The sequence below is a fragment of the Hyperoodon ampullatus genome, assembly GCF_949752795.1.
Source record: "Hyperoodon ampullatus genome assembly, chromosome: 13".
Taxonomy (NCBI): domain Eukaryota; kingdom Metazoa; phylum Chordata; class Mammalia; order Artiodactyla; family Ziphiidae; genus Hyperoodon; species Hyperoodon ampullatus.
In genome coordinates this window covers 486,969-505,955 of record NC_136926.1, presented here as the reverse complement: position 1 = coordinate 505,955, position 18,987 = coordinate 486,969, and the positions used below count along the sequence as shown (strand labels likewise).

The window sequence follows — 18,987 nt, the reverse complement described above, 5'->3', positions numbered from 1 at the left end:
GTCTGTCTTTCAATTTTTTTCATACTTCAAGTTGGGTGATGATCTTTAGGTCCTTCTATGGTGGTGCAAACGGCACACTTTTATTCTATTCCATGGCTAATATTCCATTGTGTACATGGACCACTTCTTCCTTGTACATTTTTCTGTTGATGGACATTTTGGGTTCTTCCAAGTCTTGGCTATGGTTAATGTTCCTGCAGTGCAGGATTGCCAGCCGGTACCTTTTTCATTCTGGTCTGCTCAGGTGATAGGCGCATGAAAGGACCTACCATATCACATGGCAGCTCAATTTTTACCTTTAAATGCACCGCCACTCTCTTCTCCCTACTGTCCCTTACCAGTTTATCTACCCGCAGCGGCTAGAGGATACATAGTTCTCTAAAACCTTTTCAGCATTTATACCTTTGTACACTATTCTCCTGGTGATCATTCTGATGGCTGTGTGGTAAAGGTTTCTGTAGATTGGATTTGCAATCTTTATTAATTGCTGACGTTGAGCATTCCCATTCCCTTTTTCTTAAAGAAAAAAAAGCAAGAAAAGACAAAATGTGTGTAAAATATGCCTCTTGACTGTGTTTTTGAAACGTTGACGTCTTTTGAATTTTCTGATTGATTTACGACCCCAGGATTTTTTTCTTTGATGGTAGGTGTCTATTACAGGCCTGCAATTATTTTGAATATTAAATGACCACTAGCGCTGGGTTCAAAGCTGCTGTTGTGTGAAACGGCCAGAAGACAGAAGCATTTCTCCTTACCAAATCTGGTTTCTAGGGCAAGACAGCCAAAATGGAAGTTGTGCTGTAGTTTGTAAATTGGAACGGAAAGTGCCAGGAAAATCCCCTTAAGATTATGTCTCATTCTGTCCTGTTCGTTTTTTAATTTAATTACTATTTTTGATCACAGCCAATTTGATTACAATGTTTTCTTTGTTCTAGGTGTGCAAGATGGGGATGTTTTATACATATACATATATCTAGTCTTCTTCAGATCCTTTTCCCATGTAGGTTATGACACAATGTTGAGTAGTCTTCTCTTGGTATACCGTAGGTCTTTGGTGATTATATATTTCACATGCGTTTGTATATCTCTGTAAACCCCAATAATGTAATGTATCCAATCCTCACACCTTTCCTTATGGTGGACCCTACGTTGGTTTAATGAATCTGTAATTGCCTTTCTCTGTGGAAATATCTTCATTGGTATCAACTTATAGCTCACACCTATAAGTGATATGATAGGATATGTGTCTTTCACTTTCTCACTTACAACAACTCGGGTGATTACTTCTAGACTCATCGATGGTGCTGCAAATGGCATTGTTTCATTTTTTCCCCAGCTAATATTCCATCTCTACGTGTAGCAGTTCTTCTTTGTCCACCCATCTGTTGCCGGACTTTTTGGTTACTTCCATATCTTGGCTATTGTAATATGTGCAGTGCACATTTGCCTTCCTGTGCCTTTCCAATTCTGTCTTCTTTGGTTATAGGTCCAGGAATGGGCCTGCTGGTTTATATTGCAGCTCAATGTTTACCTTTTAAAGGCATCATCTCCATTCTGTTCTCATTAGTGGCTCTTTCCAGGGTACATCCCACTGAAAGTTGAGGGTATGCATTTCTCCACAACACCTTCAGCATTTATTTATTTATTTATTTATTTTTGTTTGTTTGTTTGTTTGTTTTGCGGTACGCGGGCCTCTCACTGTTGTGGCCTCTCCCGTTGCGGAGCACAGGCACCCACGGCATGTGGGATCTTCCCAAAACGGAGTACGAACCCGCGTCCCCTGCATCGCAGGTGGACTCTCAACCACTGCGCCACCAGGGAAGCCCCAGCATTTATTGATTATGGGTTTCGTGCTGAAGGTTATTCTGAGGGGTGTGAACTGATACCTCTTTGTGGTTGAATTTCCGTGTGTCTCATAATCCCTTGACATTAAGCTTTAAGGCATGTCCTTATTTTTCACACTGTGATTACAGCTTAGCTCTTCAAAGTGTTTTCTTATAGTACGAGTCACATTTTGAAATTTTTTGGCCATTACCTCCCTCAAGACATTTTGAGGGCAGGTTTCATTTACAGCCATGCAGTACTTGTTCACATGAAGTGACCATTAGCACAGGTTTTAAGCTGCTTTTGCAGGTAACGGCCAGAGGGTGGCAGCCTTTCTACGTTCCCGACGCTGGTACTAGGGAAACAGACCTTCCTGCCAGTGTTGTTCCTCGGTTATAAATTAGAGAGCAATGTGCCCGGATAAACCCCCAAATGCTTACGTCTCCTTACTTATGTTTGTTTTTAAATTTAATTTATACTTTTTATTGGAGTAATATTCCATTGTGTACATGGACCACTGCTTCTTGGTGCACTCCTCTGTTGATGGACATTTTCGTTGCTTCCAAGTGTTGGCTATGGTCAGTATTGCTGGAGTGCAGAATTGCCAGTCTGTGAGGTTTTGATTCTCATTTTCTCAGGTGACAGGTCCAGCAGTGGGTATGACTGATTGCCTGGTAGCGCAATGTTTCCCTTTTCAAAGCACCTCCATTGTGTTTTCATTAGTGGCTCTTACCACGTCCCCCTTAGAACGGAGGGTACGCACTTCTCCACAATCGCTTCAGCATTTATTGCTTGCAGCATTTTTGCTAATGGCCATTCTGACTGCTGTGAGCTAATAGGTTTTTGTAATTTGGGTTTGCGTGTCTTTACAAATACCTAAAATTCATCATTTTTCCAAGCCGTTTTTGTTTCTGTTTAAAAAAAAAGGAGAACAAAGTGTGCATACAATATACCTCTTGAAATTGTCTTCTTGGAAGGTTGCCCTCTTTTGAATTTCTTATTAGGTTTTCGACCCCAGGAATTTTTTGGTGGACAGGTGCCATTACAGAACTGCACGTTTGGTGAATAGTTAGTGACCATTAGCAGTGGGTTTAAAGCTGCTGTTGTGTGAAACGGTCACAAGGAGGCAGCATTTCTCCATTCCCCAATCTGGGTAGTAGGGCAGGAGAGCCTTTCTGGTTCCTAAGTTGTAAATTAGAATGGAATGTGCCAGGAGAAACCCCCATACGTTTATGTCTCATTACTTCTTGTTGGTTGTCTTAACTTTTGTAATCGGGGTAATGATTAGAATATTGTTTGTCCTAGCTGTACACAATCTGGCTCATTTGTACATTATATATGTCTATTCATATACAGATCCTCTTCCCATGCAAAATATTACACACTGTTCCGTAGACCTCCCTTGCTATATGGTCGGTCTTTGTGACACATGTATATAATATGTATTGGTATATGTAACACTGATCTTAATTTATCCATTCCTCCCACCTTTCCTTTTAGATAAGTATAGTTTTTTCCTACATCTGTGAGTGTCTTTCTCTGTGGAAATATTTTCCTGTGGGTCAGTTATTAGATAACGCCTATAAGTAATATCATAGGATATAGGTCTTTTGATTTCCAACTTACCTCATGTTCCATGATTATCTCTATGCTCATCTGTGGTGCCTCAAAGAGCAGTGTTTCATTGTTCTCCATGGTGAATATTCCATTGTGTACATGGACCTCTTCTTCTTTATCCATTCACCTGTTGATGGACATTTTGGTTGCTTCACCATCTTGGCTATTGTGAATAAGGCCGCAGTGCAACTGATACAGCCTGTGTCTTCCCGATTCTGGACTTCTCAGGTGAGAGGCCTAGAGGTGGGCCTGCTGCGTCGAATGGAAAACGTAGGGAGTAACCAGGCAAGGTCAGTTACCATGGCAGCCCTGGGAAAAACATTACCAAGTGAAACTAACACTCCCAGGAGCCTACATTTGTTTCCACAATAAGTAAACCTTTCTCATTTCTAAAGTACTATACTGTGAAATATGCGTCTCAGTCACAACTAGAGGTTACTCAGTGTCTGCTGTGACTGGGAGGAAAACAGAAGGGCCTTACACAGTACCTAAAGTAATGACAAGAAGAAACTAGGGGCCACGGGCAGAGACAGACAGGCTCAGACAGGCTCCTATCCCTATGACATTGTGAGGAGATCACGTTGTAAGGGCTCGGGCACGAGAAAGCAGCCACTAACCAGCTACCCTGTCTCAAATATGTGGAGAAAGTCAATGTAAATGCTTACCTATGTATTATTCTTTTCTGATCATTCTTTCAGTGTATCCCTTCTGGCTTTGTGCAAAGCGATTCTTTGTTTTGTACCTGAAAAATGAGTGGCACATGTAAATGGATGAAACTTGTCAGAGCAGACATCCAAGGAGCTCTTCAGCTAACGAACGAGGAGCTCCGAGTTCTGGGAAAGAATCATAAAAGTAGTGTAGAATCACAACATCTTAGAGCCTCCTTTATATGAAATCCCCTCTTTCATATCACCAGTCACTGGTCATCAGCCTATACATGAACTTTGCAGTGACAGAAAACCCAGCACTGTCTACACAGGTCTAGGCACTTCTAGTTGCTACGGCAGTCTACATCAAATTCAGAATCTGACTCCCTGTCACGCATCAGTCCCAGTCTGCCTTCTGCAATGGTACACCCCATGGCACACCTCATCTCTTTTCCATCTGGCACATTTCCCAAACGCATGAGGACAATTTTGTTCTTCTTAAGCTGTCTTCTCCCACGTCACCCTCCTAAATCACTCCTTCCTTCCTGTGTTTATGACTTTGAGGAGCCCCCAAGGTTTTCTCCTCCCAAGGCCATGACAAGCAATGGCATCAGTGTGCCTGCTACAGATTCTGGGAAAGGGGCAGGGCCACACGAGGGTCTGGCAAGTGTGACTGACAACCTGAGGTGAGAGTACACGTGAGAACCTCAGCCTCTCTTCAGTCCTCAGCCTCTATCCAAGGTTTCTCCATAGCACACTATTGACATTTTGGGCCAGATCATTCTTTTGGGGTGGTGGGGAGGGCTGTCCTATGCCTTGTACGATATGTAGTAGCATCCTGGCCACTACCCATTAGATGTCTGCAGCACCGCCCCCCACACACACACACACCCCGGATGTGACAAAGAAAAATGTCTCCAGCCATTGTCAAACGTTCTGGAGGACGGGTGATGGCAAAATCACCCTCACTCAAGAGCCACTGCTCTTTCCAATGACTCTGTTCACCCAGGAGGACTCAAAACCCTCTCCTCTGCTGGCTTAGCATTCAACTCTCCAGAACGTCTAGCGTGTATCAAAATGCTATTTGAAATTGGATAGTATTTATCTCTATAACGGTATCTGATGAAAGTAAAACTCTTTCGCCAGATGTTAAGAACCTCCCAGGTGATTAATCCACGTTTACCTTATCTCCTACCCAAGACACTGGAAATTACAGAAATGATCAGACACCCATTTTCGGTATCCGTTCAGGAAGTACCTGTTGTCTGCGGCTTTTTGGCAACCTGAACAACTGAATTAAAGTAAAATATTCTGCCTGGCCGTGGCTTTGTGAGACAAGACACAAACCTGTAGCAGGACCCTCCTCTCTGCTGTTTACAGAATTGAGGTATCTGACTGGAAAGCCGTTGGAGGTGAACTACCCAAGAAAGCAGTGGGTTCAGGATGAGAATTTGGAAAGGGTGACGAGGGAGGGGAGAATGAACCTCAGCTGAAAAGAAAGGGGAAAAGTACCAAGAGATGAGTTCTCTTAACTGAAGAGAAGAGACGCTGAAAGCCATCAGCTTGCCCTCGGGGCCCTCAGCTCTCTGGGGAGCTCTAAGGGAAGGGTGAGCCTGGACCTACGACTCCGGACTCCTGGTCTCGGCCCCCAGGCCTGACCATTCACTCAGACTCTCAATAAATACTTGTATTCAAAGACCTTACACGGGGACCACATCTGGGAAAACATCGCCGCACCCTCATCATAAGTCACAGGGGGAGACCCGAACTGGCCAAGCCACGACAGGAGCTGTGAGGGCGACAAGAGAGCACGGCAGGGATCGGACATCGGATCGCCAGAAGCCCTCCGCCCTCCTGGTTCGTAATGCCAGGGTCCCATCGCCGCGTATCGCCGGACCCCGGTCCTGCCTCCGTCGCGCACCCTTCCCCAAGGTTGGCGGGGGTCTGGAGTCACCATTCCCGGTTCGGACCTACAGACCTCGCCGCTGCTGAGCTCTACAGATCCCGCTCCTTCCACACAGTTCGCCGAGTCCGCGGGCCTTACTCAGCCGCGCCGGCCGCCGTCCGCGAGGCCTTGGTGCGCCTGTGACGTCACTGTCATGCGCCTCTCCCGCAACAAGGGGTGTATGGCTCTCGCACGGCGGCTGCGGCTGTTGTCGCTCGCGGCTCGCTTGCTTCTGGCGCCTCGCCGGGACCTGACGGTCTGCGGTCCCATCGAGCCCCTGCCCGTGGTGCGCATCCTGCGGGCTCCACAGCGGCGGCAGGAAGAGCGGCAGAGTGGGCAGCGGAGCCCCCCGCGGCCGGTGCTGGCGCGACCTGGGCCGCTGCCACAACGACTGAGCTCACGTGCCGCAACTACTGAAGCCCACGCGCCTAGAGCCGGTGGCCCCCAACAAGAGAAGCCACCACAGTGAGAAGGCGGTGCACCGCAACGAAGAGGAGCCCCCACTCACCGCAACTAGGGAAAGCCCACGTGCAGCAACGAAGACCCAACACAGCCAAAAGTAAACAAATAAATAACATGAAAAAAGATACAATACAGTATTGTTAACCATAGTTGCCATGCTGCACATTACATCCCAGAACGTATTTGTCTTGTAACTGGAAGTTTGTATCCTCTGACCACCCTCCCCCATTCCCCACCCCCCACCTCATCCCCGTAGGTTAAAATTTACAATAGAGGAGGAGCCCAGATAAACTTCAAGGAGAAGGTGACATCTGAGCAGAGATTTGAGTTAGCCAAGTTCGTATCTAATGGAAGAGCGCACAGGAGAGGTAAGGGCCAGTGCAAAGACCCTGGGGCAGGCGCTTGTCTGGTGTGTTAGAAGAACAGGAAGGAGGCCACTGTGGTTGCAGCACAGAAAGGAGAAGAGGGTAATGGAAGTCAGATACACAATGGATGGAGAGCAGTAAGCAGGTAGGACACAGTGGTCGGACCCCGAATGGCCTTGTCGGACGCTCTGCGGGCCGTGTTAGCGCTTCACGATAGGAGCCAGTGAAGGCTTTGAAGGAGAGGAGTGGCATGACTGATCACAGTCCCCATGATCACGCTGACTGCTGTATGAAAAACAGACTGTGGGGGCCACGGTAGACACTGGCAGATCATCAGAAGGCTCTTCTGCCACCGATGTCAGAGATGATGGTGGCTCAGGACGGAGAGATAGTAGGGGAGGTGGTGAGAAGTGGTCACATTCTAAAAATATTTTGAGGGTAGAGCAACAGGAGTAAAACGAAGAAAATCCAAATCCCGTGGCCCAGAGATAACTGTTAATTTATTTATTCTAAGCAAACTCGGTCCCTCCTAAAAACCACAAAGCTTGCCAAGGATGCTCTTCTCAGAGGTACTACCTTTGTACTACTCAGCCCACTCCGGCATGCCCTCCCCCTCTGCCACTCTCCCCAAAACTGCTCTGATTAAAGTCACCAATTACCTCGAAGTGGCTCAATCTATGAGACACTGACCTGTCCTCAGTCTTGTTCTGCTAGCAGCACATGGCATGGTGAAGCCTCCCCTCTTGCTTGATCTCTCTCCTCCCTGGGTTCGTCGACCGCACACTCTCCCAGTTTTTCTCTCTACCCCTGCTTTGCAGTCTCTTTTCCTGGTTTCACCTCCTGCCCTCACATGTTGAGGTTGCTCCTCAGTCGTGGGCCCTCTTCCCTGCTAATTTCACACAGCCTGCCCCACAAATTTATTCACTCCCATGGTATAAAATATTGGCCACGATCATCTCCAAAGGCATCCCAACCTCACACCAACTGCTCAAAACACATCCCCACTCGGATGTGTTAAGGGCATCTCCTACTCCACGTGTAGAAAACAAAGCCTTGATCAACCTTCCTAAGCCTCGTACTCTGTCTCCAATTATTTATTCAACGGACACTTACTGAGCCCCTAAGATATGCCAAGCACTGCTAGGCACTAGAGACAAAAAGATGAGGCAGGAGGGTAAGGTTCAATAGAACAGAGGGTTATAGAAAGGGAACTTACAAATATGTGTGAAAATAAAAGTGTGCACGGTGCTATGATGGAGCACTTACGTAAGGCTGTAGGAGTCTAGCTCAGCAGCGAAGAGACTGATGGGGGTTGAGGAGGGCCTCCCTCAAAAAATAATCTCTGTGGACTTCCCTGGTGGCGCAGCGGCTCAGAATCCGCCAGCCAGCACTATTTACAATAGCCAGGACATGGAAGCAACCCAAGTGTCCATCGACAGACGAAGAGATAAGAAGATGTGGCACATATATACAATGGAATATTACTCAGCCTTAAAAAGAAATGAAATTGAGTTACTTGTACTGAGGTGGATAGACCTAGAGTCTGTCATACAGAGTGAAGTAAGTCAGAAAGAAAAACAAATACCGTACGCTAACACATATGTATGGAATCTAAAAAAATAAAATAGTTCTGATGAAGCTAGGGGCAGGACAGGAATAAAGACGCAGACGTAGGGAATGGACTTGAGGACACGGGGAGGGGGAAGGGTAAGCTGCGATGAAGTAATAGAGTAGCACTGACATATATACAATACCAAATGTAAAATAGCTAGGTAGTGGGAAGCAGCGGCATCGCAAAGGGAGATCAACTCAGTGCCTTGCCACCACCTAGAGGGGTGGGATCAGGAGGGTGGAGGCAGACTCGAGAGGGAGGGGATATGGGGATATACGTATGCATAGAGCTGATGCACTTTGTTATACAGCAGAAACTAACACACCACTGTAAAGCAATTATACTCCAATAAATACGTTTAAAACAAAACAAAACAAAAACAAAAACAAGAATCCACCTGCCAATGCAGGGGACACGGGTTTGCTCCCTGCTCCAGGAAGATCCCGCATGCCTCGGAGCAACTAAACTAAGCCCACGAGCCACCGCTACTGAGCCCATGCGCCACAACTTCTGAAGCCCGCGCACATAGAGCCCGGGCTCCGCAACAAGAGAAGCCCCTGCAGTGAGAAGCCCGTGCCCCACGACGAAGGGTAGCCCCTCCTCGCCGCAACGACAGAAAGCCCACGCGCGGCAACGAAGACCCAACGCGGCCAAAAATTGATTGATTAAAGCTTATATTTAAAAAAAAAAAAAAAAAATCTCTGCTTGGAATTCCCCGGTGGTCCTCTGGTTAGGACCCTGTGCCTCCAGTTCAGGGGGCCTGGGTTCAATCCCTGGTTAGGGAACTAAGATCCTGAAAGCCGGCACCGCAGCCCAAATAAAAATGAAATAAAATAAAATATATTAAAATAAAAAAAGAAAGGATCTCTGATTCAAGGTCTAAAGGGTGAGAAGGTGTTTATCAGGCCAATATGTGGGGAGAAAATTTTTCCCATTTCAGTAAGTAGCACCTCCATTTACCCAATTACACACCATTAACCCACATTCCCCACATCCAATTCATCGCTTACTCCTATTCGCCTCCAAGCCATCACTAACCTTCCAAATATGACTCTAACGTGCCTGCTTTACTCCACCTCCAAGGCCACCACTGTGCACAAAGCCAGTCTCCTAATGAGTCTCCCCAAATCTTCTCCTGCCCCCTCCTATCCATTCTCTTACAATAGCCAGTATGGTGTCTGAAAAAGGCATCTCTGCTAACACCACTTCCCTGTTTATACCCTGCAATGGCTTCCCACCAACTTTAGGATAAATCCCAAACAGATGATGGACTGGAGGTTGGAAGACCAGAAGGAGGTAGGGTGTTAGGTTAGAAAGAGGGATAAAGGGTCTAGGCAAACAGCGAAAAGGGCTGAAAAGAAAATGATCGGCACTTGTACAACAGTCCGGATGCAGGCAGGAGAATGCAGGAATAGCGAAGGAATACGAATAGCCAGCCACTTTTTATTTCTGCAATGCCTCTGCAATTCCCAAAGTGCTTCACTTGTAACTGTGATTCTCAAACCTAGCTGTACATTAGAATCATCTGGAGAGATTTTTAAAACTACCAATGGCCAGGCCTCACCCCATTTTAATCAGAATATACACTTCACTAGGGCAGGAATTTTGTCTGTTTCATTCACTGTCCATATGAAAAGTACCTGGGACATACATGGTGCTCAGAAAATATATACTGAATGAATAAATGAAGGAAGGAATGTACCACTATCACCTGAGATCCAAGGAGACATTCTTTTCAAAACTTAGGGAGTAACCAGGCAACGTCAGTTACCATGGCAGCCCTGGGAAATACATTACCATGTGACACTAACATTCCCAGGAGCCTACATTTGTTTCCACAATAGGTAAACCTTTCTCATTTCAAAGTACTATAATGTGAAATATGCATCTCAGTCAGAACTAGAGGTTACTCAGTGTCTGCTGTGATCGGAGGAAAAGAGAAGGGCCTTACACAGTATCTAAAGCAACGACACGAAGAAACTAGGGGCCACGGGCAGAGACACACAGGCTCAGACAGGCTCCTATCCCTATGACATTCTGAGGAGATCACGTTGTAAGGGCTCGAGCACGAGAAAGCAGCCACTAACCAGCTACCCTGTCTCAAATATGTGGAGAAAGTCAATGTAAATGCTTACCTATGTATTATTCTTTTCTGATCATTCTTTCAGTGTATCCCTTCTGGCTTTGTGCAAAGCGATTCTTTGTTTTGTACCTGAAAAATGAGTGGCACATGTAAATGGATGAAACTTGTCAGAGCAGACATCCAAGGAGCTCTTCAGCTAACGAACGAGGAGCTCCGAGTTCTGGGAAGGAATCATAAAAGTAGTGTAGAATCACAACATCTTAGAGCATCCTTTATATGAAATCCCCTCTTTCATATCACCAGTCACTGGTCATCAGCCTATACATGAACTTTGCAGTGACAGAAAACCCAGCACTGTCTACACAGGTCTAGGCACTTCTAGTTGCTACAGCAGTCTATACCAAATTCAGAATCTGACTCCCTGTCACGCATCAGTCCCAGTCTGCCTTCTGCAATGGTACACCCCATGGCACACCTCATCTCTTTTCCATCTGGCACATTTCCCAAACACATGAGGACAATTTTGTTCTCCCTAAAGCTCTCTTCTCCCACGTCACCCTCCTAAATCACTCCTTCCTTCCTGTGTTTATGACTTTGAGGAGCCCCCAAGGTTTTCTCCTCCCAAGGCCATGAGAAGCAATGGCATCAGTGTGCCTGCTACAGATTCTAGGAAAGGGGCAGGGCCACACGAGGGTCTGGCAAGTGTGACTGACAACCTGAGGTGAGAGTACACGTGAGAACCTCAGCCTCTCTTCAGTCCTCAGCCTCTATCCAAGGTTTCTCCATAGCACGCTACTGACATTTTGGGCCAGATAATTCTTTTGGGGTGGTGGGGAGGGCTGTCCTACGCCTTGTACGATATGTAGTAGCATCCTGGCCACTACCCACTAGATGTCTGCAGCACCGCCCCCCACCCCCACCCCCCACACCCCGGATGTGACAAAGAAAAATGTCTCCAGCCACTGTCAAACGTCCTGGAGGACGGGTGATGTCAAAATCACCCTCACTCAAGAGCCACTGCTCTATCCAATGGGTGACTATACATGGGTGACTCTGTTCACCCATGAGTACTCAAACCTCTCTTCTCTGCTGGCTTAACAGGTAACTCTCCAGAAAGTCTATCGTGTATCAAAATGCTATTTGAAATTTAGTAGTATTTATCTCTATAATGGTATCTGATGAAAGTAAAACTCTTTCTCCAGATGTTAAGAACCTCCCAGGTGGTTAATCCACGTTTACCTTATCTCCTACTCCAGGCACTGGAAGTTACAGAAATGATCGGACACCCATTTTCGGGATCCATTCAAGAAGTACCAGTAGTGTAAGGCTTTTTGGCAACCTGAACAACTGAATTCAAGTAAAATATTCTGCCTGACCATGGCTTTGTGAGACAAGCCACAAACCTGTAGCAGGACCCTCCTCGCTGCTATTTACGGAATTGAGGTATCTGACTGGAAAGCCGGTGGAGGTGAACTACCCAAGAAAGCAGTGGGTTCAGGATGAGAAGTTGTTAAGGGTGACAAGGGAGGGGAGAATGAACCTCAGCTGAAAAGAAAGGGGAAAAGCACCAAGGGATGAGTTCTCTTGACTTTAGAGAAGATACGCGGAAAGCCATCAGCTTGCCCTCGGGGCCCTCAGCTCTCTGGGGAGCTCTAAGGGAAGGGTGAGCCTGGACCTACGACTCCGGACTCCTGGTCTCGGCCCCCAGGCCTGACCATTCACTCAGACTCTCAATATATACTTGTATTCAAAGACCTTACACGAGGACCACATCTGGGAAAAACATCGCCGCACCCTCATAAGTCACAGGGGGAGACCCGAACTGGCTGAGCCATGACAGGAGCTGTGAGGGCGACGAAAGAGCACGGCAGGGATCGGACATCGGATCGCCAGAAGCCCTCCGCCCTCCTGGTTCGTAATGCCAGGGCCCCATCGCCGCGTATCACCAGACCCCGGTCCTGCCTCCGTCGCGCACCCTTCCCCAAGGTTGGCCGGGGTGTGGAGTCACCATTCCCTGTTCGGACCTACAGACCTCGCCGCTGCTGAGCTCTACAGATCCCGCTCCTTCCACACAGTTCGCCGATTCCGCGGGCCTTACTGAGCCGCGCCAGCCACCATCCGCGAGGCCTTGGCGCGCCCGTGACGTCACTGTCGTGCGCCTCTCCGCAGCAAGGGGAGCATGGCTCTGGCACGGCGGGTGGGGCTGTGGTCGCTCGCGGTTCAGTTGTTTCTGGCGCCTCGCCGGGACCTGAAGGTCCGCGGTCCCAACGAGCCCCTGCCCGTGGTACGCATCCCGCGGGCTCTACAGCGGCGGCAGGAAGAGCGGCAGAGCGGGCAGCGGAGCCCCTCGCGGCCGGTGCTGGAGCGACCGGGGCCGCTGCTGATGTCAGCGCGGCGACCGGAGTTGAACCAGCGGCACACCTCACGCTGGGCCCTTGGGAGCCCGCGCCACTCGCTTCGTGCGGCTGGAGGAATCGGCGCGCCCATGCGGACCATTTCTCCATCGAGCGCGTGCAATATGAGACTCCAGCGCTGCGGAACCTCTCGCCCAACGGCAGCTGAACCGAACTGGGTCTGGAGCTCCGCGTTCTGAGCGCACTACAAGAGGCTGCTCCCGAAGTTGTTCGGCCCACAACCGTGCAGTGGAGTACCATTCCCCCACTCCTTCGCGGCCGCCACATCCTCTGCGCCGCAGAAACCGGCAGTGGCAAAACTGTCAGCTACATGCTACCTCTCCTTCAACGGCTCTTGGGCCAGCCAAGCCTGGACCCCTGTCGTATCCCTGCTCCTCGAGGCCTGGTTCTTGTGCCTTCTCGAAAATTAGCCGAACTGGTGCGGGCCGTGGCCCAGCCCTTGGGCAGCTCCTTGGACCTCCAGGTGCGGGAGTTAGGGAGAGGCCATGGCATGAGGAGGATCAGGCTGCAACTGTCCAAACAACCTCCAGCAGATATTCTGGTGGCCACTCCGGGGGCTCTGTGGAAGGCCCTGAAAACTCAACTGATCAGCCTGGAGCCGCTCTCCTTCTTGGTGTTGGATGATGCAGACACGCTGTTGGATGAAATCTTCCTGGAACTGGTGGATTACATCTTGGAGGGGAGCCATATAGCAGAAGGCCCAGCTGACTTAAAAGACCCCTTCAATCTCAAAGCTCAGTTAGTGCTGGTGGGGGCCACATTTCCCGAAGGTGTAGGCCAGCTGCTGAGTAAAGTTGCCAGCTTAGACTCTCTAACCACCGTTACCAGTGACAAGCTCCACTGCATCATGCCTCATGTCAGACAGACATTCATGAGGCCGAAGGGAACAGAGAAGGTGACTGGGTTGGTGCAGATCCTCAGGCAGCATGACAGAGCATATAGGACTGGCCCCACAGGAACTGTTCTGGTGTTCTGTAATTGCTCCAGCACTGTGAACTGGCTGGGGTATATATTCTGGATGACCACAAAATCCAACACTTAAGACTGCAGGGACAGATGCCAGCCTCAATGAGAGCAGGCATCTTCCAGTCCTTCCAGAAGGGCTCCCGAGACATTCTTCTCTGCACAGACATCGCCTCTCGGGGCCTGGACAGCACCCAGGTGGAGCTAGTCATCAATTATGATTTCCCTCTCACCCTGCAAGACTACATCCACAGAGCAGGGAGGGTGGGCCGGGTGGGGAGCGAGGTGCCAGGCACCGTCGTCAGCTTTGTGACCCATCCCTGGGACGTGAGCCTGGCTCAGAAGATTGAACTGGCAACTCACCGGAGGAGAAGACTTCCAGGACTGGGGTCCTCAGTGAGAGAGCCTTTGCACCAGCAAACCTTATTGCAGCAGGCTTATATAAGATGCCATAACAGGGATCTATCCCTCTGTGCTGGATGGGTGAGCACACTTGTCAGTAGGGTGCTCTGGGCTGCCTAGTCACCTTCTGAAGACCCGGGCTGCAGTCTGGCTTCAAAAGGTTAGTTGCTGGCCAGCACTTGAGGGTGAACTACTCCGCTTGGCTCTCTGCAGTCTTTCACGTGAAGAATAATGTCGATCTTGGCTCTGTATTATGTCGTGGTTTCTAACAATAAGCGATATTTCTATGGGTGCCCCTTAATAACAGTTTCCACTGGGGCAGAATTCAGTAGACTCTGAGAAGATGCACACTCCAAACTACCACACTTAGGACGAAGGCTCTTTCAATTGATGTTTTAGTTTAAATTTTGTTTCCTGCCCCCAAACATCCATTAAGCCTCCAGGAGAAGGAAAAGGGGATGTGACTAGCAATAGAGAGAAACTTTCTTCACAACAATGGCCATGGCAAGCTTAGGCACTTTTGGTGAAATCTCTCTGGGAAGTACTGGCAGAGGAATAAAAGGCAAACTGACACCGAAGTATTGCTTGGTGTGCATTTCCAGGCTCTGCCTTCTTTCTCATCTCTTGGTGGCAGGTGGAGGAAGAGGAGAAAAGGTTAAACTTTTTTATAAACCGGCAGAATAAGCTTATAACATCCTCTCACTATCTCTGCATAGGTTCTAGTCTCTGCAGCATTATATAAGATTTGCCCAAAGTAATGAACTGTTGAAAGTCAAATGTAATAGTTCACCAAACAACTTAAAAATGCTTGCACACTGGAAAGGGTTAAGTTGTAGAGAACACAAATGGACCCAGAGCAACCTTTGCCGAGAGAGAATATTGTGCCAAATGTACAGTCATAGCTCTATTCCATATGAAGAAACAGTCGGAAGGATAAAAGAACTTGGTCAAAGTCACCCAAGTAAGTAGGAAGGAATCTGGTCTGTCTGTCCTCAGGGTTGTGTTCTTTAACCACCAGGCTAGCTTTTCTCAAATCTGATTCATGCATAGAATAACTATACGCCTCTGCTTGCCTTGAATATTCCCTGTTTATACATATGCCTGCTGCAGTTTTTAATATTGCCCACTTTGACTCCCAAAAGCAACCGAGAATACACAATAATTTGGTCTCTCTATCCATGGACCGCTGTGGTGGGACTGCCCAGGAAGCTTATGAAAAGTGCAGCTTCCTGAGCCCTACTCCAGGTCTAGATAAGTTTTCTGAGGGTTGGCTCAAGACTCCAGGTGCAAGGCCTTTGAAGTGGTTTGGGGGAACCCCCAGGTGATTCGCTCGCTCTCTTAAGTTCATAAACCGTTTATTCTGCCTCCCCCGGATGCCTAGCCAGGTCCTGTTAAGGTAGGAGTCCCCACACCACATCAGAGGGATGCTCCCAGCCAAGTAATCTCCGGAGCCTTGGAGATTCTGAATGGTCTCATGCTGGCCCACCTGCCGTGACAAACCTCCGCCAGAGCGAGCATTCCCCTTCACAGTTACCTTCTACCACTCCCAAAGGCAGTCTGCTCCAATGAGGCCTGACTTCGTCTGTCCTAACGGGCACCCACTGATTCAAGCAGTTTAGGGATAGAAGGTGCTGTGGTTCTCAACCAGGGTGGCCCAACCTCTAAAAGGGTAGTCCAAGCAGTCTCTACCTCCTGGCCACATCCCCTCTGCAACAGCCCCAGTAAACGAAGGTCCCATCTTTTTCAAGGTCGGCAACAGGGAGTCCCCTCCTAAAGAAGGTTCTCTCTCATTACCACACTATCAAAGGCTGCCCCAAGTGTGGTTCCTTCCTGTGGGCCTGATCAGGCTAAGGGCAGAGTTGTCTCTTTCCTTCTCTGAGTCGGACCAAGTTGTCTTACTAAGCCCTCTTCACAGTGTTGACCGTGATTTTCACGCGGGCTGCTGCTGAGCCTTTATCTCATCCTTTCATGGTGGAGAGAGACAGGATTATAATGATTTTTACTTCTAGGGCAGAGGGGAGTGTAAGGATTATGTTGTCATTTTGTATTATGTCCTTTTGTCATGAATTTGTTTTGAATTTCATATTAAAATGGGCCCACCATTCCCACTTTGTGAGGTCATTCAGCACCCTCATTTTGCACCTTTAACATCTCTCTCAGTACCACTTGGAAATGTTTGAAACGGCATGAGCTTGTCCTCACATTCCTATCAGCTGTAAATCTGGAGCCCCGACATGAACGTAACCATTGAGCAGAACCCCTCTCCACTACCTGTGTAACACTGGGTAGGCCCCTTAACATCTTGGTTTTTTTAAGCCCTCAGGTGTAAAAATGTGAGGATTCTATGAATTTATATTTGGGGCAGGACAAGGTCGAGAAGAGTGTGTCTTTGCTTGTATTCTTCCAAACTGGAATGTCTTCCCTCTCTTCCCCATGGGTCCAAATCTCACTTGTCCTTCAGGCCCACTGCCAAGGAGCCTTCCCTGATTCCCCAGTCCACACAAGTCTCTGCCTCTTAGGGTCAGTGCCATACAACCTAGCTGTCTCTTAACGTTAATCTTGCCTCTCAAGCCAATTTCAGAATGTGGGTCTCTCGCCCTCCTGGGGCCCCTGGGGCTGTACCAGCCCACCTGCATGCCCCACGTGGGGTGTCTACTAGACTAGGGCATGGACGGGGAGGCCCAGGTGTGAGGGACCAGGCAGAGCACCTCTGCCTCCACCCTGCTCTCCGCCACAAAACTGCCCCTCCTCCTGAAGCCTGACCGCAAGTCACAGGTTCCTTATTATGACCTCACGGGGTAGTGATGACCTCACAGGCCTTCTCACAGTTTCCATGGCAGCGTAACTATGGAAACGTGCTGCCCTCAGAGAAACTTCCCTACCAGTTCTCCACCAGATACCAATCTCTTTGGTTGTCTGAGAATGTCTGACCGGATCGTCTATATTTACTCAAACCTGTGCTCTGTTCCCTGGCTGGGCAGTGCAGCAGGTACACCGAGACCGGGCATCTGTAGAAGAGGCATGGTGTACACACAACCTCACCTGGCTGCCACATGTTCCTATGGGGCTTGCCCACTACGTAAACCTCAGCACTTTCCCAGCTGTAAGTAATACCAGTGACCTGGGACACCTTCAGGGTCCCACAGTGCTCACTGCTGAGGACAAGTGAAAGGTCATCCCTGAACTAGTGTGCAGGAAGCTTCTGAACTTTATAAATGTAGCCTTCCGCTTTGGGCTACAGGATGCTTCCATTCAGACCCTTTCCTGATTGGCCTCTTAGCAAAAGACAAGCTCATTTTTGTTGGCAGATGGTAAACGGAGCAGTTTGAGGAAGAGGGCCACTCTTGAACCGCACCTTCAAACCCAGGCACCTCTGTGCTGTCATGTACACATCTATATCGGTCTCCTCAGACACATCCCATACTGAGCTGCTGAGTACTAGGGGAGAGGGTGGTGCCATATTCATGGGAAGACCGGAAGAACCAAGGGGGGTGATGAAGTGCTAGTGAGACTGGAGGGCTGAGCAGATGGTGTCCCAGGAGGCTGGGTGGATGTGAGCCTACACTTGGTACCCAGAACCCGGTTCTGAGTCTCCTGATCACTCTGCCTCAGTATTTGGCCTTGTTCTAATCTAGATAAAAGTATCAGAGGGCTAGAGTTCAGTGTGGTTGTAACAGGCAGTATAAATGGGGCCCAAGAGGGGTTGCCAAGGTGGGAGGGGTCCTTAACCAATTTATATTAGATTATCTTTTTCCAAAACTTGAAAGACGTTTCCATTAAAGCCTCAGAAGTGACACACTGCAAGAAATGTTTTCTCTGTTGTGGAAGGGAGAGATGAGAGGATCATGATTGCAATTTCTTTCGGGTTCTACTGTTTTCCCTGGCAACGGTGAAGAGACTACCTCACCTGATGCAACCGTAGGCTCTAGGAATTGCTTTTGTAGCCAGTGTCCCTTCTCTAGGGACTCATAGAGGTGATGGGCCAAGGCTGTGTTTCGGATGTCAAGTAGATTAAAGGTCTTCAGCCAGAAACTGGGAGAGACATGAGAGAGGGAAATTCTGGCAGGAGACTGTGTACAGCAGAAGTGACTGATCAGCTCTGCTTTTCTTTGCAGCAGCTGTGGCTCCCATTTCTCCTCCTACACCTGGTCACTACCATATCCTCAACCGAGGGTGTGGAGAAACGCAGTTGGGCCGGCATGGGGAGACATACTGCCTGGTTGGTGGCTACCGGGCCTACGGGGATGCTCCTTTGGCCACGCCAGCAAAGGCGGAAGCCGAGAAGCCAGTCCCCAGATGTGCTCCCGAGAGAAAGCACACTCCGGAAGAGTCGGACGAAGATCTCGGTTGCTCCAGACCCAAAATCCGGCGATTGTAGCATGGTGCCAGGAGGCGGGCTCCACAGAATCTTGCTGGCTGAACCATTCTGAAGACAGGGCAATGGTTTAACTGCCTAAGGCAGCGAATGCCTCTTCCTGCAGTGACCCCTCCCGCCCGCCCCACCACTGCCCACTACCACAGATTAGAACCTGCGTCGTTCTGTCTGAGCCTTCCTCAGCCAGGAGCCTCCCTGCACACTCAATGGCCATAAGCCAGGAGCCTCAGAAAGTGAGGTTTGAAATGAGAGTCCGCACTGAACATCCCAGGGCAGAA

The 18,987-nt window shown here is 48.8% G+C and overlaps 1 protein-coding gene and 1 pseudogene across 2 annotated transcripts; both read left to right on the top strand.

Annotated features, from left to right (window-relative positions):
* The first annotated feature begins 6,214 nt into the window (after positions 1-6,214).
* Positions 6,215-14,559, top strand: LOC307061898 (putative ATP-dependent RNA helicase DDX28; annotated as a pseudogene). The gene is made up of 3 exons: positions 6,215-6,289; positions 12,810-14,415; positions 14,548-14,559. The product of its transcript is annotated as a putative ATP-dependent RNA helicase DDX28 (transcript).
* Positions 14,560-17,256: 2,697 nt separating this feature from the next.
* LOC307062038 (DPEP2 neighbor protein-like) lies at positions 17,257-18,712 on the top strand (the record flags this gene model as incomplete). The annotated part of the gene is made up of 2 exons (XM_079717501.1): positions 17,257-17,323; positions 18,450-18,712. 2 exons carry the CDS (start codon positions 17,257-17,259, stop codon positions 18,710-18,712), a joined length of 330 nt encoding a protein of 109 aa, XP_079573627.1.
* Positions 18,713-18,987: the final 275 nt, after the last annotated feature.